Source organism: Panthera onca, chromosome B4 (assembly GCF_046562875.1).
Source record: "Panthera onca isolate mPanOnc1 chromosome B4, mPanOnc1 haplotype 2, whole genome shotgun sequence".
Classification (NCBI taxonomy): Eukaryota; Metazoa; Chordata; class Mammalia; order Carnivora; family Felidae; genus Panthera; species Panthera onca.
In genome coordinates, this window is record NC_138345.1 from 18,657,942 (window position 1) to 18,684,145 (window position 26,204).

The 26,204-nt window shown below is 38.6% G+C and overlaps 1 protein-coding gene and 1 pseudogene across 3 annotated transcripts in view; both read left to right on the forward strand.

Moving 5' to 3' along the window:
• PLXDC2 (plexin domain containing 2) overlaps nt 1-26,204 on the forward strand; it is a 448,647-nt gene that overhangs the window by 290,481 nt on the left and 131,962 nt on the right. For all 3 annotated transcript variants that reach the window (XM_060659212.3, XM_060659214.3, XM_060659211.3), the window contains one exon: nt 24,935-25,057. In XM_060659212.3, the coding sequence (XP_060515195.2) occupies nt 24,935-25,057 (123 nt within the window). The remainder of the gene's footprint in view (nt 1-24,934; nt 25,058-26,204) is intronic.
• LOC144616971 (phosphoglycerate kinase 1 pseudogene) lies at nt 4,717-6,706 on the forward strand (annotated as a pseudogene).

The window sequence follows — 26,204 nt, forward strand, 5'->3', positions numbered from 1 at the left end:
AAAGGAAACAAATATATATATGGTATATATATTTGGTATATATTTTTGGTACTATGTTTGATATATTTATACCAAATATATACCAATATATATGTAAATATATACCAAAAATATCCTCAGTCTGTGGGAAAATTGAAAACTTACATGCAAGTTCAAAGGAATACGAGACATCTGCCTAGCAGGGATGGAGATCGTTGAGGAAGAAGTGTTTACCATAAAGCTGGAGAACGTGCAGCTCTGACAGGTGTAGTTTATGCAGAAGAAGGGCTCTCCAGGAGGGGGTACAAAGATGAAAGAAACTGAAAAACGATGCAGGGAGACCTGACCTTGCCTACCCTGGAGTGAAAACTGGACGGATAAATTAGCGCTGGGTCAAGGAGGGCAGTAGAATGACAGACCATGCCACTTAGAAGTGTTTTACTGTCACCTTGCAGCGTAAATCCGTTCTCTCTCCTGTGATCTTTATCATAAGCAATTAAGAGAGAATGGCCTGATCAGAAATATCCGTTCTATTCCTTCACCTCAGTGGTGGCATTCATACCATAAACTCTTCCTCTTTTGAGATCATCACCCCTGTGGATTTCTGCAACAACATCTCACCTGGTGTATTTCCTTCTCTGGCCTCCTGTGCACCTTCCCATGCTCAGGCTCCTCCATCCTGAAGGCTGGGTCCAGCATGCCTGTCCCTGGCCTTCCTCTGCACACCGCCCACTGGAACACCCAGCCTGTCATCCTGCTTCCACACCGCTGGCTGCTGGAATTTCCATATTGAGTCCTCATTGTCTTTCCTCCTAAATCTTCCTCCCATGTTCATCAATCTGTACATGTTTCTTCCAGTTTTGCAGAATCTACGTTTTTTTTAGGTACCTTTGTTTTGTTTTGTTTTTCCTGTTCTATCAGCTCTGTTCATCTTTCCCCCCACAGACCCTGTTTCTTTGCATTCTCACTGCCAACAGTCAGGTTGCATATCGCCTCACACCTGGTTGTTCCTGTCACCTCTGGCTCCTCACTGGGCTCCTTGTATGCTGTCATTCCCTCACCAGGGAGTCTGATTCTACCAGAACTAAAGTAAAATGTATTTTTATTCCTCTCCCTTGTTAGAAGGTGGAGGGTCCGTAATGTATCCTCCAGACTGAGAAGGCACTTTAAGACTGAGAACAGAGCAAGCCATTCCATTTCATTTTCACAGAGTTTTATTCAGGGTAACCTGCTGATAGGGGCATAAAGGGAATCAGGCAGGCAGATGATCCAGGCAGTATGTGGTTATTCTCCAAAGCTATTCTCCACTTCATCTGGACTCCAGTCCCCGGCTTTTGTAAAACCAGGGGCATGGTGGTGTGGTCACCATCTGCACACCAGAGGGTCTCTACTAGTTATCTAAAGTGGAGTCTTTTGTGCACCACTTTAGGGAAGATCAGAACGAGCCTTCCTGCATTCTGGTCAGGACGTACATTAACCTCCACAGGGCCTGGAACACGTAGCCCCAAGGGGGAAGTCACTGTGTGGGCACGAACGGGGCGGAGGACCAAAGATGGAGTCAACGTTGTTCGCACTCCTACATCCCTCCTCTTAGTTACACAATAGAAATCAGTGAAAATTTGCAGAGAGCCAGTTATGTGCCACACAGAGCAGTAGGCAGAGGAAACAATGATCAATGCATTCCCTGCCGCAGGGGAACATTCAGTTTAGTGTGGGTGATAGACATAAATCTAAGTTACTCACAATGGAACAAGTAATAAAATGCCTTAAAATTCTTTCTGTCATTTTCTGTTACCCTCACATAAGTTTATTCATTTTAGCCTTGATAGTAAATTCTTCATGACATTTTAAAAAGAAATTTATTATCAGATTGCTTTAAAAATGGAATTAATTCTTTTACTTAAACCAGCAATTGATATTATGTTGTTTTGTAATTTGAAAGATAAATTTCTTTATTCAGTGTTAAATTTTTTAAGACAATTGCCTTGTGATTCAGAAAAAAAAATATATTTCACTTGGACTGTAGATATTCTCCAAATAAACTATACACACTTATAAACTAACATCTGGTTTAGTTTATTTTAAAAGCTAAACCAAAAATGTCAAAGTGAGATGTTTGTTTTGTCAATAAATGTTGTAAAGAATCAGACTGTAGTCATTGTAAGAAGGACATATTTACTTCATTTTTAAAATTGGTTAAGAATGATTTAAACATTAGTGTTATTAGCTTAAAATAGACTATTAAAACTCTCAGACGTTTTATGATAGCCCCATGGTAAGCACAAAAATAAAACATATAGAAAATACACAACAGAAAAAGAGAAAGGAAACAAAATATACCATTACAAAATCAATGAAATACAAAGCGGATAGCAAGACAAGAAAAGATGGACAAAAGAGCTACAGGATAGACTGAAAATAATTAACAAAATAGAAATAGTAAGTCCTTCTCTATCAATAATTACTATAAATGTAAATGGATTAAACTCCCCAATCAGAATGCTTAGAGTGACTGAATGGATTTAAAAAATCCAGCTACCTGCTATCTACAAGAAACTCATTTTAGATTTAAGGATACACGTAAAGGGATGGAAAAATATATTCCATATAATTGGTAACCAAAAGAGAACAGGGACAGCTATATTTATATCAGACAAACTACACTATAAGTCAAAACTGTCACAAGACACAAAGGACATTATATCATGGTAAGAGAGTCAACACAGTAGGAAGATATAACCAGTATTAAAAAAAAAAAATCTGCACCCAACATAAGAGCTCCTAAATATGTAAAACAAACATTGACAAATTTAAGGAGAAATAGACAGCAGTTCAATAATAGTAGAGACTTTAATACTCCACATTCAATAATGGAAGTAGCACCCAGACAGAAAATCAATAAAGAAATAGTATACTTAAATAACACCGTACACCAAATGAACCTAACAGACATATACAGAATACCCTACCCAACAGCAGCAGAACACACAGTCTTCTTAAGAAAATTGCACATGGAACATTCTCCAGGATGGATCGTATATTGGGCCACAAAGAAGTCTTAATGTATTTTAAAAGACTGAAATCATATTGAACATATTTTCCAACCACTGTAGGATGAAACTAGAAATTAATAGTAAGAAGGAAAACTGGAAAATTCACCGATATGTGGACTTTAAAAAACACACTCTCAGACAACTAATGGGCCAAACAAAAAGATCCAAGGGAAATTGCACAATATCTTGAGGCAAATGAAAACAAAGACACAACATACCAAAACTATTGGATGTAGCAAAAGCAATAGTAAGAGGGAAGTTTATAATTCTAAGCACCTACATTAAAAAGAAGATCTCAGATAAACTAACTTTACATCTCAAGGGACTAGGAAAATCACAAGCTAAACTCAAAGTTATCAGAAGGAAGGGTATAATAAAGATTAGGGCAGAAATAAAATTGAGACCAGAGAAACAATAGAGATATCAACATAGCTAAGAAGTGATTTTTGAAAGAGTAGAAAAAATGACAAACTTTAGACTAACTAGAAAAAATAGAGAAATGATTCAAATAAATAAAATCAGAAATGAAGGAAATATTAAAATTGATGTCACAGAAATAAACAGGATCATAAGAAATTACTGTGAACAATTCTATGCCAAGAAATTGGATAACATAGAAGAAATGGATAAATTCGTAGAAACATGAACCCTACCAAGGCTAAATCATGAAGGAATAGAAAATCTGAACATATCTATAATTAGTAAGAAAATTAAATCACTGGGGTGCCTGGGTGGCTCAGTTGGTTAAGTGTCCAACTTCGGCTCAGGTCATGATCTCACGGTTCATGAGTTTGAGTCCCGTGTTGGGCTCTGTGCTGACAGCTCAGAGCCTGGAGCCTGCTTTGGGTTCTGTGTCTCCCTCTCTCTCTGTCCTTCCCCCACTCACACTGTCTCTCTCTGTCTCTCAAAAAATGAATAAATGTTTAAAACAATTAACAACCACAAAAAAAGAAAATTGATTCAGTAATCAAAAAAAAAAAAAAAAAACTCACAGCACAGAAAAAGATCGTATATCTTCATGGGTGAACACTACTAAAGATTTTAGAATTAACACTAATCCTTCTCAGTCTCTTCCAAAATATGGAAAAAGGAGGGAATACTTCCAAACTTATTCTGTAAGTCCAGCATTACCATGATATCAAAGCCAAAACAAAGACATTACTAGAAAAGAAAAATACAGAAAATTATTCCTGATTAACACAATACTAGCAAACAAACACATGAAAAGAAGCACAAACCATTGCCAAATGGAATTTATCCCTCAGATGGAAGGATGCTTCAGTATATGAAAATCAGTTAATGTGATTCACCACATTTCCTATCCAGGGCTGTTTGGCAAGAAAAGGTAATAAAAAGCATCCAAATGGGAAAGACAGAAATAAAATTATCTCTGTTTGCAGATGACATAATTTTATATGTTGAAAACCTTAAGGATCACACACACACACACACACACACACACACACACACATACACACAAAAGTGTTAGAATAAATGAATTGAGTAAAGTTGCAGAATATAAAGTTGACATACAAATATAAGTAAAGTTTCTAGACACTAATACCAAATTATCTGAAAAGATAACCAGAGGGAGGAAAACCTCTGCTATTTATATTTATATATTGTTATTATTATTATTTACATATATATTCATATTTATTTATCTACGTATAATAGCATTGGAAAGAAAAAAATAAGTTTGGCAATAAATTTACCCAAAGAGGTGAAAGACTTGTATACTAAAATCTATAAAACACTGGTGAGAGAAACTGAAGAAGACACAAATAAATGGAAAGACGCCATGTGTTCATGGATCGGAAGACTTCATGTTTTTTAAATGTCCATACTAGTGGCCCAGGACACTCTGCATTCCGCATGTATCTCGAGAGCACGTCAGACACCTTCTTCTCCACCCCTTAAGCTCTGTCAGCGTCATTGCCACTGTATTGCCAAGATGTTGCTTTCTAACAGGCTGACTCTGGACGAGCTGGATGTGAAGGGGAAGTAGATAGTCATGAGGGTGGACTTTAACGTCCCTATGAGGAACCAGATAAGAACTAACCAGCGAATCAAGGCTGCCATCCCAAGCATCCAATTCTGCTTGGACAATGGAGCTAAGTCAGTTGTTCTTATGAGCCATCTGGGCTGGCGTGAAGGTGTCCCCCTGCCTGACAAGTACTCTTTGGAGCCAGACGTTACAGGACTCAGATCTCTGCTGGGCAGAGATGTTTTGTTCTTGAGGGACTATGCAGGCCCAGAAGTGGAGGAAGCTTGGGCTGACCCAGCTGCTGGGTCTGTCATCCTGCTGGAGAACCTCCACCTCCATGTGGAGAAAGAAGGGAAGGGAAAAGATGCTTCTGGGAATAAGGTTAAAGCTGAGCCAGCCAAAATAGAAGCCTTCAAAGCTTCACTTTCCAAGCTAGGGCGTCTATGTCAACGATGCTTTGGCACGACTCGCTGAGCCCACAGCAACGTGGTGGGAGTCAGTATGCCACAGAAGGCCAGACATTTCTTGAGGAAGAAGGAGCCGAGCCACTTTGCAAGGCCTTGGAGAGCACAGACTGATCCTTCCTGGTCCTCCTGGGAAGAGCTAAAGTCGCAGACAATATCCACATGATCAGCAATATCCTGGACAAAGTCAATGAGATGATTATTGGTGGTGGAATGGCTTTTACTTTCCTTAAGGTGCTCAACAACATGGAGATTGGCACTTCTCTGTTGATGAAGAGGGAGGCAAGATCAGCAAAGTCCTCATCTCTAAAGCTGAGAAGAACAGTGTGAAAATCACCTTGCCTGTTGACTTTGTCACTGCTGAGAAGTTTGATGAGAATGCCAAGACTGGCCAAGCCACTGTAGCCTCTGGCACACCTACTGGTGGGATGGGCTTGGACCTTGGTCCTGAGAGGATCAAGAAGTATGCTGAGGCAGTTCTTCAGGCTGAGCAGATTGTGTGGAGTGGACCTGTGGGCATATTTGAATGGGAAGCTTTTGGCCAAGGAACCAAAGCCTTCATAGATGAGGTGGTGAAAGCCGCTTTCAGGAGATGCATCCCCATCCTAGGAGGTGGAGACACTGCCCCTTACTGGGCCAAATGGAACACAGAGGATAAAGTCAGCCATGTGAGCACTGGGGGTGGTGCCAGTTTAGAGCTCCTGGAAGGCAAAGTCCTTCCTGGGGTGGATGCTGTCAGAAGTGTTTAATACTTTCCTGCCTTTTGGTTCCTGTGCACAGCCCCTAAGTCAACACATCTCTTGTGTAGCACCTGCCACATCTCCACTTGGCATTGACTAAATCTTCCCTTGTGTCAAGATTCAGCTAGTAGCCAAGAGATGCAGTGCCGGGAGCCCTTAAGCAGTTGCACAGCATCTCAGCTCCTCTTTACTGCACCCTGGATTTGCCTACATCCTTCAAGATGCCATTTGAATTCCTTAGTAACTTATAATCACTTGGTGATTATGCATCCTAGAGGGCATATACTTCTATTCTGCCTTTTAGAAGAAACTGCGCTATGTTAGCTTCTCTTTTTGAAGTAGCTTATTCTGATTAACTTTGTCCTTGTTTTACTACTCATCATGGAAAAAAGATGAAATTTTAATTGTAGAGGGATAGGGAGACAACATTGGTGATCTGTTAAATAAATAATAAAAATATCCATTGAAAAATAAATAAAATAAAACGTCCATACTACTAAAGCAATCTACAAACTTAATGCCATCTCTGCCAATGGTAGAGAAAAATGCCAATTGCATTTTTTTATGATTTTTTTAATGTTTATTTATTTTTGAGAAAGAGACAGACAGAGCATGAGTGAGGGAGGGGCAGAGAGAGAGGGAGACACAGAATCTGAAGCAGGATCCCGCCTCCAAGCTGTCAGCACAGAGCCCAACACAGGGCTCAAACTCACAGACCATGAGATCCTGACCTGAGCTGAAGTCAGTCACTTCACCAACTGAGCCACCCAGTCGCCCCAGCCAATTTAAGGAAATAGAAAAAAATGTTAAAATTCATATGAAACTACAAAAGACTCTGAATAGTCAAACAATCTTGAGAAAGTAAAACAAAGATGAAGGTGTCACACTTCCTGGTTTCAAAACATATTACGGGGCACTTGGGTGGCTGAGTCGGCTAAGCGTCCAACTTTGGCTCAGGTCATAATCTCATGGTCTGTGAGTTCAAACCCCGTGTCGGGCTCTGTGCTGACAGCTCAGAGCCTGGAGCCTGCTTCGGATTCTGTGTCTCCCTCTCTCTCTGCCCCTCCCCTGCTCATGCTCTGTCTCTCTCTGTCTCAAAAATAAATAAAAACATTTAAAAAAATTAAAAATATATATATTACAAAGTAATGGTACTCACATAAAGATAGACTGTAGCCAATGGAACAGAATAGAAAGCCAGAAATAAATGCACATATATACAGTCAATTGATGTTCAACAAGAGTACTGAGAATACACAATGAGGAAAGAATAGTCTTTTCAACAAGCAGCATTGGAAAAAGTGGATATCCACAAGCAAAAAAAATGAAATTGGACCTTTAGCTTACGCCATACACAAAAGTCAGGAGATCAAAGACTTTAACATAAGGTCTGAAATTGTAAAACTCCTAGAAGAAAACATAGGGGAAAAGCTTCATGACATTGGGCTTGATAATGATCTTGCAGATTTGACACCAAAAGCAAAGGCACAGAGCAAAATAAACAATTGGGACTACAGTTGACTGTGAACATGAGTTTGAACTTGAACTGTGTGGGGCCGTTTATACACAGATTCTTTACAGTATGGTACTGTAAATGTATTTTATCTTATGATATTATTAACATTTTCTTTGGCTAATTTTATTATAAGAATACAGTATATAATATATACATAACATACAAAATATGTATTAATTATGTATGTTATTGGTAAGGCTTCTAGTCAACGGTTGCCTATTCGAAGTTAATCTCTTGGGGAGTCAAAATTTATACATGGATTCTCAATTGGACAGGGGTTAGGTGCCCCTCAACCCCCACACTGCTGTTCAAGGGTCAACTGCACATCAGACTAAAAAGCTTCTGTGCAGCAATTGAAACCACCAGTGATATGAAAAGACAACCTACAGAATGGGAGACAATATTTACAAGTTCTATACCTGATAAGCGGTTAATATCCAAAACATATAAGGAATTCCCACAACTCAGTAGCAGAGTAATAAATAGCTCAATGTAAAATATGGGTGAAGGTCTTCATTGGCATTTCTTGAAAGAAGACATACAGATGGCCAACAGGTACACAAAAAGATGTTCAACAGCACTAATCATCAGAAAAAGACAAACCAAAACCATAAAGACATATCACCTCATACCTGTTAGGATGCCTACTATTAAAAAAAAAAAAAAAAGATAACAAGTGTTGGAGAGAATGTAGTAACATTGGAACCCTTGCATACTGTTGGTGAGAATGTGAAATGGACAGCTGCTATAGAAAACAGGATGGAGTTCCTCAAAAAATTAAAAATAGAAGTACCATATGATCCAACAATCTCCCTTGTGAGTATCCAAAAGAAGTGAAATTAGAATCCCAAAGAGGCATTTGCATCCCCATGTTCATTGCAGAGTCGTTCACAACAGCCAAGGTGTAGAAACAACTTAAATGTTCGTCAACAGATGAGCGGATAAAGATAAAGTGATCCACACGTAGGATGGACGAATAGCCTACAAAAGGAAACGCAACATATGCAGCAACATTGACGAACCTCGAGGACTTTATGCTAGGTCAAATAAGCTAGTCACAGAAGGACAAATATTGCATGACTCCTCCTATATTAGGTATCCAAAATAGTCAAACTCACGGAGGCAGGAAGTAGAATGGTGGTTGCCAGGAGCTAGATGAGGGGGTTAGAAGTGCCCACTGGTTAGAAAAGTTTCAGTGATGCAAAGTTGAAGAAGCTCTAGAGATCCACTGCACAATGTTACGCTTCTAGTTAACACTACTGTGTTGTGCACTTAAAACTTTAAGGGGGCAGCTCTCATGTTAGGCATTCTCACCACAATTTTTTTTTTTTTAAAAAACGGAATGAACAACCAACTGTCTTTGTAAATTTTCCGTGAGATCCCAGAGTGCCAATCCCATGCTTACCCTCTCTCATAACAAAGTGAATGTTCCCAGGTGGCAAATAATCTGACAAGAATTTGATATCTAGAAAGTTCACAGATCCTAGCATACACCTTTACATGTTTTCTAATTCTCTATCACAACCTTCTGATTATCACTAGAATTTTATTTGACAGTCTCCACTGAGTCTTTCAGTGACTGAACAGTATGGAGGTATGAACTTAAAAGGTTCACTTATGAAAATAAAGGAAGTTCAAATTCTGTTTTGGTTTTCACTAGTCCCCTATGCTGACTTTGGATTTTGAATAGCTCCGCTGCTCATTGAATAGTCTCTATTACTCTCTTCCTGAAAAAGAAATCTTCCCCTGCATTTGACTCCATGTTTTTCTCTCCATTACCTCCCAACTCAGTGGGAGAATCTCCCATGGGGATCTTTAGTGACCTTTTCAGCTTTTTTGGCTGTCGTGTTTGGTCATCTGTATTAGGTTGGAAACCCTCAGAACAAGACTTCTGTCAGAGTGTAACATTTATATAGTTCTGTTTCATAGATTTTTAAGTATACAGATTTCATTGCCTTGTATTTATCTAACATTATGTCAATACTTATGCTGCCTTAGATTATTCCAAAGAGAGGTCTGCGTGGAAGTTGGAAAGAAAATCCTTAACATGGAATGTATTTGCTGTGTCTCTTTATATACCACTTGTGAAATACTAATGCCGTGGACAAATACGTCGTCAGCAGGAAACTAATGCCTTTGTCATATACACTAGCCTCTACTTGTATCCAGTTTTCTTTAGACCTCAGAAGATGACAAGACAGCGTGGAATAAGTGACCCTGGACGCGATTTTTCTAGTTCCCTGAAGAGTAGTTGATCTATGTGTGTCTGTGCATCCTCACCTTATCTGGGGCAGAGCTACAAATCCAGTTTCATGGTTAAATTGGCAGGTAATCCCTCCGTTTGCAAGCCTCGAAATGGTGTGTATCCTTCAGAGGAATCTGATTATGGCAGATCCCCAAGGTTCCCGCTTCGGTGCACAAGGGCTTAACTCAGAAACAACGGACTCAACAGGGGAATGAAGTCAGTGACGGGAAACAGCCATGTGATTCTTTTGTTGGGATGCTCCCCGCTGCACTTGAGCAACAGGAATGGGATTGGGTCGCTTACACACTTGTATTCCAAAACTAGCTGTTAAGCCTGGATTTAGCTTTTCCTCTCCACCATTCTCCCCATCTTGGTACATGGCACCATCATCTTTCATTTGCCTCCCTCCTCGGCACTCTCCTCATGTATCCAATAAAACATCTGCACAGTAACTGACTTCTCAAAAACCTTCGATGTATCTACTTCTGGCCACCTCATTCCTAGTGGACGCCCATTTCATCTTTCCACAAATTATTGAAAGAGGCAGTGAACTCTCACCCTATTTTAAGTATGTCTTCTGTACTCCTTGTCTATACTCTGCCTGAATAAGCTTTACACTTTTTTTAAAATATTGCAGCTGTACCAAAAAAAAAAATAATAATAATAATATAGAAAACTTTGTGTACCCAATAGCCAGTTTGAAGGTGGGGGGGGGGGGTATAAAACAAAACACAATTAAATTTTACCTTTCTCCACGTGTTCCCCACTTTTCTTCCCTGGACATAAGCACTCTCCTGAATGTGGTGTTTATCAGAATCTTTCAGTAGAGTAAATCTTGTCATGTTAAGCCTCTGCTTCAGCCCTTCACCGTGCTTCCATTACTTTTAGTCCCCAGACCTATTCCGTGGCTGGCGTGGCCTCCCGTGGGCTATTGCTGTCCCCTGGCTGCCTCTCTCCAGCCTCCCCACACACCATCCTCTATGAGGTCAGGGGAGGCCCTCTCCCTGCTCTCGCTGCCTGGTGTAATCACTCAAACATACTCAGCGCTCCATAATTGCTAGCAAGTTGGATGAATACGTGAGTGACCGCCAGACACTGTGTTGAGATACAAATACGAAAAAGCTCTTGCCCCTGTCCTCCAGGGTTTGCAACAGATGATAAGACAGGGGAACAGACCAGGGGGTGGATGTGAAAATCAACAATTGTAAACCAGTGAGGCTGAGACCTATAATAGAAGTGGGGATGCGCGCACGGATGGAACACCAAAGGGTGTAATCAGATCTTCTGGGGTTGGAGAGGATAAAAGACAGCTTCTTACAAGAGGGGACGTTTAAACTGAAGCTTGAGGGGCGCCTGGGTGGCGCAGTCGGTTAAGCGTCCGACTTCAGCCAGGTCACGATCTCGCGGTCTGTGAGTTCGAGCCCCGCGTCAGGCTCTGGGCTGATGGCTCGGAGCCTGGAGCCTGCTTCCGATTCTGTGTCTCCCTCTCTCTCTGCCCCTCCCCCGTTCACGCTCTGTCTCTCTCTGTCCCAAAAATAAATAAGAAACGTTGAAAAAAAATTAAAAAAAAATAAACTGAAGCTTGAAAAATGAATAGAATTTTTCAGGGCACGGAAGGAGGAGAGCGTATTTCGGGCAGAAGACTGCAGCTTGTGAAACGTGAGCACGACGCAGGGCACCCGCGGGGAGCTGGGAGTGGCTGAAGCATTGGGTCCGTGTGGAGAACAGGAGGAGAACCGGGCAGCGGCCAGACCGGGGAGGGCTCCGTATACTGAGCTGTGGCATTGGGACCATTGTCATTGTTGAAACCCAGTTTGTTACGTCTGAGGCAGATGCTCTGCCCGGCCAAGCTGAACAGCAGATACGAAGAAGAATAACTTGACCCACCTGTGCTTAAAAGCCTATCTCATAAGGAGACACAACAAATCCACAATGCAAATGGTTTTTGCCCCTCTTTTGCCTCCAGTAGAAGTGTCTCTGGAAGGGCTGTATTTAATGAAATTGGGATTTTTTTTTTAAAACACTTTTTTGGTAAAGTCATCGGACAGGAGCTGAATGGCCACACACCAGAGGGGCCAGTGTCACACTCCAATGCCTGCGACTCACTCTTGCAGTGTGACCGCCTTGTAGTAACTAGTCTTTAAAAACCTCCACAGTTGCAGAGCCTACAGAGGATGGTGACAGCCACCTGAGGGGCTGTGGTGACCCACGTTCGCATGATTTTAGCCCCCACCTTTTGCAGGATGGCATGGGGTTGGTGGGGGGCCTGTGCTCACCTTCTATTTAAGGTCAGCCGTGAGGGGACACTCGTTCACATAGTTCAGCCCCTGTGGGTGGCAATAGGAAATAACCATTTCTTTAGCTTAAGAATGGTCATCTTTCTTAATAACGTGTAAATACTCCTGAGAGTGGGTAACGTGGTAAAGATTATATCCCATTCTCACTGTAGCACATAATAACTCATCAGATTTCTCCTGAGTGAAGGTTTAAATATGAGGGAGAGAGCTAATTGCCACTGTATAGCTACATCGGGTTTCTGACAGTGGCATTGTATGAAGAAGAAAATGTGGAAGCCTGAACGACGAATGCTCATAAATGTTGTATCTCCCCACGTCTCCTGTATCCCAAATTCGTGCAAAGGTTAAAATGTTCTTAATTTTTATTCTAAAAATCTTAGAGAGGCGTTCCGTTAGCACTCGTGTCTGATCGAATACAGGCTTGCCTCGGCTTCATTGAGCTTTGGGCACACAAACGAGATGAGCTTTTGTGGCCGGTTATGTCATTGAGGCCAAATGCTACCTGCGCCCCCCTCGCTGCTCCATTCACACACTGAACAGGAACTTCAAATGAATGTCCAGGGAAAGAATTCCTCCCAGCACGGTGGACCTTTTGATTCTGTGCCTTAGCACATATAAACTGAAATAAAAAAAAAATTTATCCCTTCAGTTCTAATTAGTCTGAAGCAGTTACACAAAAGTGCATTCGAGATACGGGCTCGTGCTGCTCCAACACAAAGACAAAAATATGAGAAAACCAAGTTATCAATTACAGTATAGCTTCCGTGCTTTCCCACAGTGTCCTTTGAGGAGTGCCTCTTTTTAACCTAGGATATGATAGTTTTGCCCCCCGAGCCTTTTTGTCAGATATAAATATGGGGTTGGGGGGAGCATATCTAAGCATCTCTTTTATTTTCCCTGGGAGGCAATAAAATGTTGTACCTGCACTTGGAAGGTCGTTTTTCACTGGTCATACCAGTTAACCTAAGGGTGGGTTTGCATGATTCCTTCCCTTTCTGGGGTTGTCCCAGGACTGTGGTTCTATTTCCTGTCCTTTGTTTGCCATTTCTACCTCTTCCCAGTGCATGTTGTTCTGGTCGAAGGCACTGTATTGAGAAGTTAAATGAGGCTCTTTTGTGAATATCATTTCCTACTGCTTTACTTTGGTTGTATAATCAGATGTTAAGGTTTAGTTGAAGTGGACGTGTTGAGAAAGAAATGGAAAAAAATGGCATCTCTAAATGAGATATCAAGAGAAGTAAGGGGTTCAGGTATCTACAGGTCGATGGCTTGCGAGAAGTTTATCTATCTTGTCTCTAAGGTGGAGAGAATTCTTTAGAAATAAGAAGAAAAAGAAAGGAAAAATAACCAGAATTGCGATTTCATCTAAATGTTTCACAAAATATTTTTTCAGGCTTGTAAAATATCTTTGTGATAGTTGTTTTAGTTAGATCCTGAATTATATTTCTTTCATGTTCTATAGATTTCCACTTACCATTTAGATATCTATTTTCAATAAGCCTAATTTTTTTCTGCATTAAACCAATATACAAAATGTAGCTAGTGAAAAAGAAATAAAAGGCATAATGATTAGAAAGAAAAAATATTCTCATTATTTTCTAATGAAGTGATCATCAATAAATTAAAGCCCCCCAAAATGTACAGATTATTAGAATTAGTTCTGGAGCTGAGTAAGATTTCTGAATCTAAAATCAATATACAAAGGCAGTTTTCTGAATGCCACCACAAACTGTTAGAAAATATGATTGAAACTAAAGTTTTCAATAATAATAATATCTTCAAAAAAGATTAATAAGTAAATTGGAATAAACCTAGAAATGATGTACAAGACATTTTTGAGAAAATTAATTAAAAACAGCTTAAGATATCTAGAATGCTAAATAAATCTATATACTATGTTTATGGGTTGGAAGACCCAAAATCAAAAGGAGTGAATTCCTGCTAAACTTACTTAAAATTTCAGTGCAATTTCAGTCAAAATCCAACACAGTTATTTTATGTGTGTGTGTGTGTGTGTGTATCTTGATAAACTAATTCAGAAGTATGACAGAGTGAAAGACTAAGGATAGTCACACATTCTTTTATTTTTTAATGTTTATTTTTGAGAAAGAGAGAGACAGAGCCCAAGTAGAGGAGGAGCAGAGAGAGAAGAGACACAGAATCCAAAGACACAGAATCCAAAGCAGCCTCAAGTTGGGCTCTGTGCTGGGCACGGAACCTGCTTAGGATTTTCTCTCTCCCTCTCCCACTACCCCTCTCCTTCTTCCTCTCTCTATCTCTCTCAAAAAAAATAAATAAATAATTTTTTTAAAGTAAAAAGTGTAAAAACATAAAGGAAGGAAGTGATAAATTAAAAAATGTATGAAAGTGGTTAGCAGTAAATTTTAAAAGTCATATTTATGTTTTATTCTATATCTTTTAGTCTGGATGGTAGATAAAGTGATACATGGGTGTTTATTACTTATTCATGTATGCATAAGCATATATTCTCTGCATATGTTATGAATTTTATCATTTAACATTTATTTTTAAAGCCATTAATATACATAGTCATATATATATATATATATAAAAGCAAGTAGCAATTAGTCAAATGCCACAAAATATCCACATATGAATGTGTATGAATGTTTGAATATGTACTCAGAAATTTTTAAATCTAAATATCGCTTGCAAAGACTCAAGGTCAAGGAAAATGCTTTTTTAGTATTTGGTCAAATTTTTTTTCAAATAGGATTATAGGAAGTAGAATGTCCTACATTTGAATTAGGATCTAATTTGTGAGGTAAATGGTGGTACTAACCACATCCTACTCTTTTCGGCCTCAGGGACCATATAACGAATGCAACCATATAACGAATTCTGTAAGGTAGCCGTGCTGGAAGAATAGATATTCTTTTTTTTATGTTTTTATTTTATATTGGAGAGAGAGATAGAGAGAGAAAGGGAGAGAGACAGACAGAGCACGAGCAGGGGAGGGGCAAAGAGACAGAGACAGATTCTGAAGCAGGCTCCAGACTCCCTCTGAGCTTTCAGCACAGAGCCCTACCAAGGGCTTGAACTTGCGAGCAGTGAGATCATGACCTGAGCCAAAGTCGGCCACTCAACTGACTGAGCCACCCAGGTGCCCCGGAAGAATATATATCCTAACAAACTCTTCCCTGAGTCAACACTAGGAGGAGATGACTGAATAAACTTAATTTGTTTGTTTGTTTGTTTATTCATTTGGTGTGAAGGTAAGAGTCGTGAAAGAAACATAAGGCATGGATGGGAGAAACTCTTAGGGCTGTTTTCAATCTCTCAGTGCTCTCAGTGACTACAGTCTTTCCTAAATTGGAGCTGATAAATTTCATAGAAGAATACAACCTATTTTTGAAAATAAATGCCTCTTTGAAAAGCTCAATCTAGGTGGCATTAGCCAAGATATTGATGGGTTGGGTGCATCATGGTCAGATAAACGAGTAAAAATATGTCTAAAATGCTTTCAGAGGAAGCAAACTAACTGGATTGTTAACTGGGAGTAAGGATTTTATGATGCTTCAGATTTAAGATATTCAATATGCATTTTTTATTGATTTACAAATCCATATACAGTAAGATTTGCTCTTCCTCAAAAGAGAATAATATAAGAATAACCCAAGGATACAAAAACTCCACTGCTCTACAACATGAGTTTCATTTTTCTAATTCAGACAATACTTGCTTGTTTTCCTTAACCATGTTGAAAGCCACTTCTTATCAATATTTCACATGAGTTCTTAGCAACCAAGAAGTAAAATGCTTAACTGTAGTGATGAGTTCCACTTAGTTCTCATTAACATTATATGCATAACATAATGTGAATATGTTAACATATTATTAACATAATATGAATATATACCATAATTAAATAGAAGAAAATATATAATTATAAAATATATAAAAAGTAAATATATAACATGTTTGTGTATATGTGTATTTGTATATATGTATATACACACACCATACACACGCCTGTATACATTATAAACAAAGCCAAATACATATTTTCCTTTCTTTTCTCAAATACACTGAGGTTTTCTTTTGGCATCTAATGTTTTGAGTGTTCAAATTGTAGGGCATATTGAAACTACCAAGTGCAAATTGTCACATGAATGTACAATTGGGTCAGTGCTCTTTTATTAACAAGCTGTTTTGTCCCTCTCACTGATAATTCATCTTCTCAAGGGACAAGACTACTAAAACTTCAGAGAAAATGTAGTTGTGGTCACAATTCTGTGACTGTGAAAGGGCTCATGTCTCAAGGAGGTCAGAAGTATCACAGTTGGAATCTGACCATAGGGCTGCAGAGATCAAGAGCGGACAAGGAGAGGAATCAGTGTAGCTGCAGAGTGAGTCTCCCCAGAACCCTGATTGTAAAAGGATGTCACAGGGCAATACAGATGTTCCAAATGTATGTTGAATTTGGACTGCAGCTACATTTCTGTAGCATTTCTTCCTGACCAATGCACACAGTAGTGCTGTTTAGAAGGGGTTAATTTTAACCTAATTTTCCAGAGGAAATTGCAACTCAATGAGAGTGAAGACAGGACATCATACCTCTTGTACAAGATGAATTCAAACCTAGGCCTGTGCAGTCCACTTGAACTCCTCATGGTGAGAAATGCACACACACACACACACACACACACACACACGCACACACACATTGTGTGTGTATTATATATGCATATATATATGTATATACATATGTATATACACACACACATATATGCACACATATATACCCAAACTATTTACATACTGTCTATCTAAACATTGCATATATGACACTATATATATGACATGATCTAGAAGTTAAATGCTAAGGCATAAAACCAAGACCATCTGAGGCAACAACTGGGATACTTTACTTACACTAGAAAAAAAGGAAAGAGCAAACCCTTGATTTGGAACTAGTTGTGCATGGCAGATGGCGGTTTTTGAGAAAGCAAAGCGCTTCTACTCCCTTTTATAGCTTCTATCTGGTCTAGATGAACGGTATTTCTCTTGCACTAAAAAAGGGAAGGACAATGAAAACATGGTCAGTACATTCAAGACCTTTCATGACCCGACTTGGAAGGATTGTGGTAAAACTTAGGGATGAAATCTCTGTATCTCCTATGAATGTCTAAACAATGAAGGGAAACAAAATCATTTGGGGAAGAATGGATGTGGGAAAGCATAGTTATAACTTCAAAAATGTGGACTAAAACTTGTTTTGTAAACTATAGGCTTGCATAGACCACTATTCAGGGCAAGAATTCAAAGGATTTATTCTCCTGCTACCTAATATTTTCACTTCAAATTTACCTGATTTTGAAAGTAAGATATGCAGTACTACAGATGATTCAATAAATACAAGAAGGTCTGATGAGACAGGAAAAAAGTTCCCTATCTGAATATGGCCTCCCTTTACATTTGGCCATCTTGCTTCCAGGGCTCTTTCTGGTCATTTAAAAAATGGATGTTAAGTCCTTTGAAAAGGATGGGATAGTTTTTATTGTTCTTCAGGGTAAGGGGGAACCCTGGGGATAAAATAAAAGCCACAGCAGGTCATGTGCTCCCCTCTCTAGAGCAAGACAGAGCCTGGATGGAAGGCCAGCTGGTAACTTTGAGCTGTTCTAGGTAGTTTCCCAAAGGGGTTACTTAGTCCCAATAAATGGGCAGAAATTCTAGGGGCAACTGATATTCACAGGTCAAGAAGCCAAGTAGTTGTTTTCTAGAAAGACTACCCACAGGGAGCAGGGTCCAAGAGATTAGGTGGGAATCAAGATAGAGGCTTTGCAAACATAGAGCAGCATAACCAACCCCAAATTAAACAGACCTCAGGTACTGGGGTCTAACTCCCAGCTAAAACTCTGCTACATGTGTGTCCAGCATTTGACGCAGGATCTCTGAATCCCCAGTCGGGGTAGGGGCAGGGGGAGGCATAAATAATTCAATGCAACCCTCCCATTCCTCCCCATGTAGGAATAAGACTTTTTTTTTTTTTTTTTTTTTTTTAAATTTTTTTTTCAACGTTTTTTATTTATTTTTGGGACAGAGAGAGACAGAGCATGAACGGGGGAGGGGCAGAGAGAGAGGGAGACACAGAATCGGAAACAGGCTCCAGGCTCCGAGCCATCAGCCCAGAGCCTGACGCGGGGCTCGAACTCACGGACCGCGAGATCGTGACCTGGCTGAAGTCGGACGCTTAACCGACTGCGCCACCCAGGCGCCCCGGAATAAGACTTTTGAAATGTTACCTGGATCAATCTGAATAGAGGAGACGAACTTGTTTCTGAAGCAAACAAGAGCAGTCAGTGCTTCCATGAGAAGCCATGCACCACACAACTCCAGGGGGGTGCCATTCATTATCTGCCGTGTGAATGGACCCATCTCTGCAAATCCTACATAATGAGAAACATTTGGAGCAGAGGGAAGAAGGGTGCTGTTGACAGGGGCCACTGGCAATTAACATGAGTTAAGAATAAGTCACATGGATTTATTTGAGAAACAAGCTGGAGAAGGCAAGAACTACAGGCTACAATTTTGTCACCGGTTCAAAATGAAAATGAAAGAGTTACAGACTTCTGTCTCTCTTTCTCTCCACATCCACACAATTCTGGCTCCTGCTCTTTCCTTCTAGAGTTGGAGAGAAGCACTTTATGTAGTCAACATACATTTTTATATCGGTAATTTCATGAACGTAATTCGTAGCCAATAACCAAGTTGTCACTTGTTGCCTTTTTTCCCCCAAGGAATGGCTTTGCTATGATTTGTAATCCCCCATGGTGCCTCGGGCCAGTGGAATAAAGGAGTCTAGGAGATGTGATATATTTTAACATATATGTTTTTTTATTTATAGAAAATGCACTTGATATATTTTACCTTAACAGCTGGTTGGAAGTGTAAAGGGAAAATATTTGGTGAGTGACAATATTGTAGGTTTCTTCCAAGGAGCCACTAGTTGGCAAGCTCACATGAAACTCAGAAATATTTTTTTTTCTTTTTCTTTTTGCTTAAACATCTAGGTTGCATGTACAAACCAGTATCCTCACAGTGAACTGTGAGGTCTACTCGCAACAATTTTGTCCAGAGGAAACCCGTTACGTGAAACCTATCATTGTACGGTTGCAGCTGGCAGACAGTTCCATTACCAGATAACTTACCACAACTTAATTTTCGAATTAGCAGTTGCTGCCTCATATGGTTTTGTTTAAAAGACTGACTTAACTACAAACAAGTATTTGTCTGAAAGGGGTGTAGTTTACAGCATAGTGAGAATGCATTGTGATTCATCAAATGGCATTTTTGAACAATGTACGTTGAATTATGCCCAGACTTCACTTGTTCCCTTCAAGCAAGCTTGTCGATGACAAATATCGAGTGACTGACAGAACAATTAACCACAAACACTACCCAGTGAAATAACTCAGGCTTTCGTGAATAGAAAGGGACCAGATCACATGTAAAGCTAGTGAGGAGTCCGAATGGGGAATCTGTTCTCTAAATCCTCATGGAACAAAGACCATGAATTTCGGATCTCTTTGATTAGCGTGTAGACAAGTTCGTACATCGTAAAGGTGACAATGGTGCCTTTGTACTCTAAAGGCAGCATTTAACTATCAGTGCTCAATGCCCTGCAGGCACACACATTAGCTCCAGCGTTTCCTCTGGGGTCAAAAATACCAACTGAAAGATGATGAAATAAAATACTTTATGTAGACCTTTACACATTAAAGTTTCATAGAATGTTTCACATAGCCTTTATTACTATGACACTTCCAATTAAATGAAATAACCGTTTGCAACCAATAAGATGTTAAGGTTTTTACAAGGTGCTTACTCCATCAGAATGTAAGACAAGATATCTCGACTGTAGAACTTTGGACATTCAGGCTTTTAATTATCTGTTGCCCTGTAGTTAGAGTCCACAGTATACCTTGACCCAAACTAGAAGAGTGCAGAGAAACACATATCATACCATTTGGGTCTGAAGCACAATTTCAAAATCATATAAACATCCCAGTGTAAGTCCAATCGACTAGTATATATTAGACACAAAAGACTTCAAGAGGTAAAAATTGGAAGGAATTTAATGGATTGCTTGTTGTCTGCACATTTTTATTTTAAACACTGACTGTGTTTTTTACGCATCAACTCATTCAACCACGACAACAACCCAATGATTACTCCCCCGTTTAACAGATTAGCGAACTGAGCCACTAAGATGTCAAGTAACAGTCACACCACGAGGATGTAATTTGCTTGTACCGTTAACTAAATTCTGTAATCATATCATCCACCTACCGACTTAAGGCTCATTTGGTGGATTGCAATAGAGGAATCCAATGTAAATCTATCCATAAAATTTGTCAATTAAAAGAACAGAGGCTGAAACAGGATCCGAGGTGACTACAACTGTGCTCCAAAGTATAGGTGTTAGAATTTTCACCAAGAAAACAGGTTGTTTCTCCCTCAAACTCCTTTTAAATAAGAAGCATGTAGTGATCGAAGGAGATATTTTATGATTAGCCCTTCATATGGCTACCAACTGTTTTGAAAAAAAATAATACAAATATTTTGCTTAAACTACTCCATAATGTAAACAACCAGAAAAACGAAATACAGTAAAACCTTGGTTTGGGAACATAATTCATTCCGGAAACGTGCTGGTCATCCCACGCGCTTGGTATATCAAAGCGAATTTCCCCATAAGAAATAATGGAAACTCAGGTGATTTGTTCCACAACCCAAAAATATTCATAAAAAAATTATTACAATACTGTAATAAATACAAAATAATAAATAAAATACAAAATATAAAGAAAAATAAACAAATTGACCTGCACTTAAAACCTTAATGGCTTGTGTGAGGGACACAAGAGAGAAGACAGTCATTGTAGAGGATGACTTCCACTATCACTCATGGAATCACTGCTATCTATTGGCTCAATGGAATCTTTTTCTTCATGGCGGCCATTGTATATGCTCGCACGGATGTTGACTACAGTACAGTATTAATAAACTTGTCATATACTATATTTAATGTAACTGGAAATAAGGCAGCAGAGGAAAGGGTCTATATCTGCAGGCAGCCTGACCTAGAATGAAGCAAAGCATTCCTAAGCTTCCTCTTGTATGAAAAGCAAAGGACTGTCCATAGGAGCTTTGAAGTGACAAAAAAAAAACAGACAAGTGCCAGTTTTGGACACCTTCCAACATTCTGAAAAATCACTGATTTCTACCAGACACCGAGACCTGAGACTGAGCATCAGAGCATGGGGGATGATCACCCACAATCCTGCAGAGAGAGAGAGAGAGAGAGAGAGAGAAGAACCATTAGCTCAGTTGTGATCATTTGGCATCACGTTTGTGACGTTTGGCATCACGTACCTCGTATTGCAAGACATCACTCGTTTATCAAGTTAAAATTTATTAGAAATGTTTGTTCGTCTTGTGGAACACTCACAGAACAGGTTACTTGCAATCCAAGGTTTTACTGTATATATTTTCTCTACAATAGAGCATGCCTCAAAAAGCTAAAGAAAAGAGGTAAATGTTTAAATGGGATGTTGGCAGCTCTAAGTGCCTTTGAAGCTTTGGAGAAGTTTTCTTCCATGACAGCACTCTCTAATTTGCATAACTGGTTCTCATTCAACACCTAACCAGATTTCCCTACTATCCGTAGGCCTGTAAGGTTTTTCCCTCCCTCAGGTACTAGCCACTGCTGAAAGGACATTTTCAAAATTTAGAAATGTATTGAAAAGTCAGTAGAACCCATCACTACAGTTAACCATTTCACTCCATGGTCACCAAGAACTAGGAACCGCCTTGCAACATGGTTAAGGGAAACAAGCATGTATTCTCAGAATTCGCAAAATGAAACTTACGCTGCGGAGTAAGTGGGGTTTTTTGCACCCTTGACTTCTTTTACACATCACTCTTGGTGGTGGCAGTGGTAATGGTGGAAATAGATTAAGAGCAGTGGTGGATGTGTTCGCAGTTAGAGTAGCTGTTGCTTGTTAATTGTATTTGCAGCACTGTAGTATAGTCAGAGCAAAAATAACTTATTTTAATGTTACAGAGATAGAAGAACAAGAATCATAATGATAGTTTTTATTCATTAACAGATTCTTCCATATTTTTACTTATTTCTGTGGGAACAAGATGAGACTTCGCCTCTGCAATTTGGGAAATTGTAGTTCCAGAAAACTTTTTCCTGGTGAAGGCAAGGAGCCGTTAAGGATTTGTATGATTTGAAAACTGGGTTATGGAGAATGGGGAATGATTTTTTTTTTTCTGCCAAATCTATGTGGAAACATCCAGAGATAAAAATATACATATATGTATCTTTTAAGCATTAACAGTAAGAATTAGGCATCTGAAATCATTTATGGTCCTGCATTTTGCAACTGTGTTTTCCTGGGAACTTGCTGCTGCTTTTCTTACACTTGTTTTTGAAAATTAATTTAGTATTGAGTCACAATTATCATATTGCCTTGATTACTGCCCTCTTTATTCTTTAAATCACGCAAAGTTTCTTCCATTAGCACATGGAGAATGTAGAATAGAGAAATAACTATTCAGAGCCACTGTCCCTTACAGAACATTCTCAGAGTATAATTTAATTCTTTCCTTGAAAGATCATACCTGCAGGGGTGCCTGGTTGGCTCAGTCAGTTAAGCATCCAACTCTTGATTTCAGCTCAGGACATGACCTCATGATCTGACGGTTTATACAGTTTGTGAGATCAAGCTCTGCGTTGGTCTCTGTGCTGACAGCATGGAGCCTGCTTGGGATTCTCTCTCTCCCTGTCACTCTGCCCCTTCCCAGCTTGTGGTTTGTCTCTTCTCAAAATAAGTAAATAAACATTAAAAAAAAAAGAAAGATGATACTCATATAGGATTTTTGTATCTACCTAAATGGTGAAAATATAAACAAATACATCATAGATCCTGAAAAATAGTTACTCTTCACCTTTATAATTTTCATAATGTGATATTTACTTTGAACATTGATGATGACTCAAATTTTACAGGGAAATAAAATTAAAGTGATGACTGTGTCACTGTATCTTAATATCATTTAGTAAACTTGAGATATGTGAAATTGCAATTGTACAAAATTCTGCTCAAGACAAATGAAATTTATTTTGAAGCATATTACTTGGCATTTGAAAACAAGAAGTAATCAATGATTAAAATACATGGTAAAGATTTTAATAGTTAGAAATACATTTTTTAAAGTGAATAGCTAAAATTTAATTATACTCTTAATGAAAAATGAAAAGGAAGTCAAAGGAATAAGACATTGCTAAAAGAAATTAATTTCCAAGTAAATAACTGCAGGTTTAAATTTCCAATAACTTATCTAGAAACCATAACTGAGAATTTGAAACAATAATGACCACAATATGCCAATGAAAGCTTTATTTAGACCATGAAGTGAAGTAACAAAAACTTTAACACTTTTCTAGAGGTTTAAATCTACACAATTTTGTGTGTTTTTTAAACTCTTGCTTGTTTTATTTCATTAATTCTTATGAAAATAGAAAATGATCTATAGTAGTCTCAGGTCTAGTTGTGATCGCCTAAACATTACAATTGCGTTATCACAAATAATTTGCTTTGGGTTTTACTTTGTGTGTGTGTGTGTGTGTGTGTGTGTGTGTGTGCCTTTTTACATATATGTTCTTAATTGTGCATTTCTTAGCTTAATATTAAAATTAGTTATCATTCACTGAGCTGACCGTCTTTTCAGGAAGCAAAAGACCTTGGAGGCAAGAAGCCAGTATTGGATTAACAATGTGTCATGGAAAATACACAAAGTAAATAAAGCCAATGTGAATAATTAGAAGTGGGCAGAGTTATAACATAAGACCTATTGAAAGTTAATTCAATATGAAGTTCTTTGTAGTTAATTCCCTCTCATTATCCAACCACTAGAATAGGCTGCCATTGATAACTTTCTAAAGAGAGTCATTTGTGCATTATCAGTGTTTTACCCTTTTATCTGTAACATATAATGCTTTTCTTCTCGATAGAGTGCTAGTATTTTAATAACTGAGCAATGTACAAGTTTTTCTATGGGTGTTTAACATTCTTTCAATTTTGACAAAAAGGTTTAGAATGTTTTCTGCATTTTAGTGTTGAAGATATCCATGTGTGGCTTCTAAAAGGTCCTGAACTGAGATTATAGTTGAAGAAATGCAATTAAACTTTGTGAAAATGCAATTAAACATCATGAAAATGCATTCATTTGTAAAAAGGACTTGCATGTTCAGCTAGTGTTAAAATAACAAGGGATTAATAATGGCAGATTGAATATTTGAATTGCACACCATACTGTATTACCTTTTTAGCCTCATGATCTCTCCCACAGTCCACAGTCACTTTCCCACAATTAAAACTGTACATATTCTAGATTTCTGATTTACCAGTCTGCAAGGTACTACAAAATCATATGAGACTTTGTTCCTTAATCCAGACTGTTGTTGATCAGACGTGAAGACATTCATTATATTCCTTTTTTTAGCCACTTTGATATTTTATTTTCAAAATATGACTGCAACGGAGTTGGAGGTACTTTAATTAAAATTTTATATGGGATTTTCCTTAACTTATTTCCTATTTTTTTTTCAACCACAGGTTTCATATACACTGGAGAAGTCGTACATCGAATGCTAACAGCCACACAGTACATAGCACCTTTAATGGCAAATTTCGATCCCAGTGTATCCAGAAATTCAACAGTCAGATATTTTGATAATGGTATGTACTGGTTAGCCTGTTCTTTATTGAATGTGTACTTTCAGACATCGATCATCAGATTCATATTAATATTTTATGCCCTGGAGTTTTTCTGGTAAGCTGGATTGTAAATCGCTTGATGCAAATGCCTTGAGTCGACAAATATACTGTAACTGTTAATACGTAGATTGAAGTGTGTGGTCACATGTCACTTATTTATTCATTCATTTGTTGGTTCAACAACTCTTTATTAACACCTCTCTTAGGCACTGTAATAAATGAGTTGCTGTCAATGACTTTCTGAACAGAGCAAATAGATTCATTTAATGCTATTTGCAATAAGTCCTTACTGTTGAAAAAACTAAATACGGATAATTGGTTATCTTCAGATAGAGGCAAGTGGCATAATACTTGGATATTAAATTTCCAAAACTTATGAAGGATATGTACCATGAGATGAACACACCTTTTAAAAAATGCATAGCGGGGGTGCCTGGGTGGCTCAGTCGGTTAAGCGGCCGACTTCGGCTCAGGTCATGATCTCACAGTCCGTGAGTTCGAGCCCCACATTGGGCTCTGTGCTGACAGCTCAGAGCCTGGAGCCTGCTTCAGATTCTGTGTCTCCCTCTCTCTCTGACCCTCCCTCGTTCATGCTCTGTCTCTCTCTGTCTCAAAAATAAATAAACATTAAAAAAAAAATTTAAAAAAAAAAAAATGCATAGCGGATAGTTAAAATACACTTATGAAAATCAAGTTCTCCTGACTTTAAAATAGGAAATAGAGCCTACCAGGGTTTGTCAGGTATACTGACAATCTATCCTTACTATTTATTATTTGGGGACGTATAAAATAGCGAAAACCTTGACTATATCACTGAATGCTATTGAAATCTAAGTGAGGAATTTCGAGTTATGAAGACCTTCAGATAAATGGATTTTGTGTCTCTATCTTTTGGAAGGCTACATGACTTTAGTAGAGAAAATACGAAAGGAAAAGTTTGTTTTGAAAAATCGAAGATAGAAATTTCTGTACTGCCCAAATGACGATTTCATCTTTTAAAATTATGGAACTATTTGGTGTGAACAGTTATTTCTACTCTTAATGACCAAGGAAGAAATTTACTGGTGGGTAGTATAGACTTAATAGTGACAGTGGCATTGGGGAAATG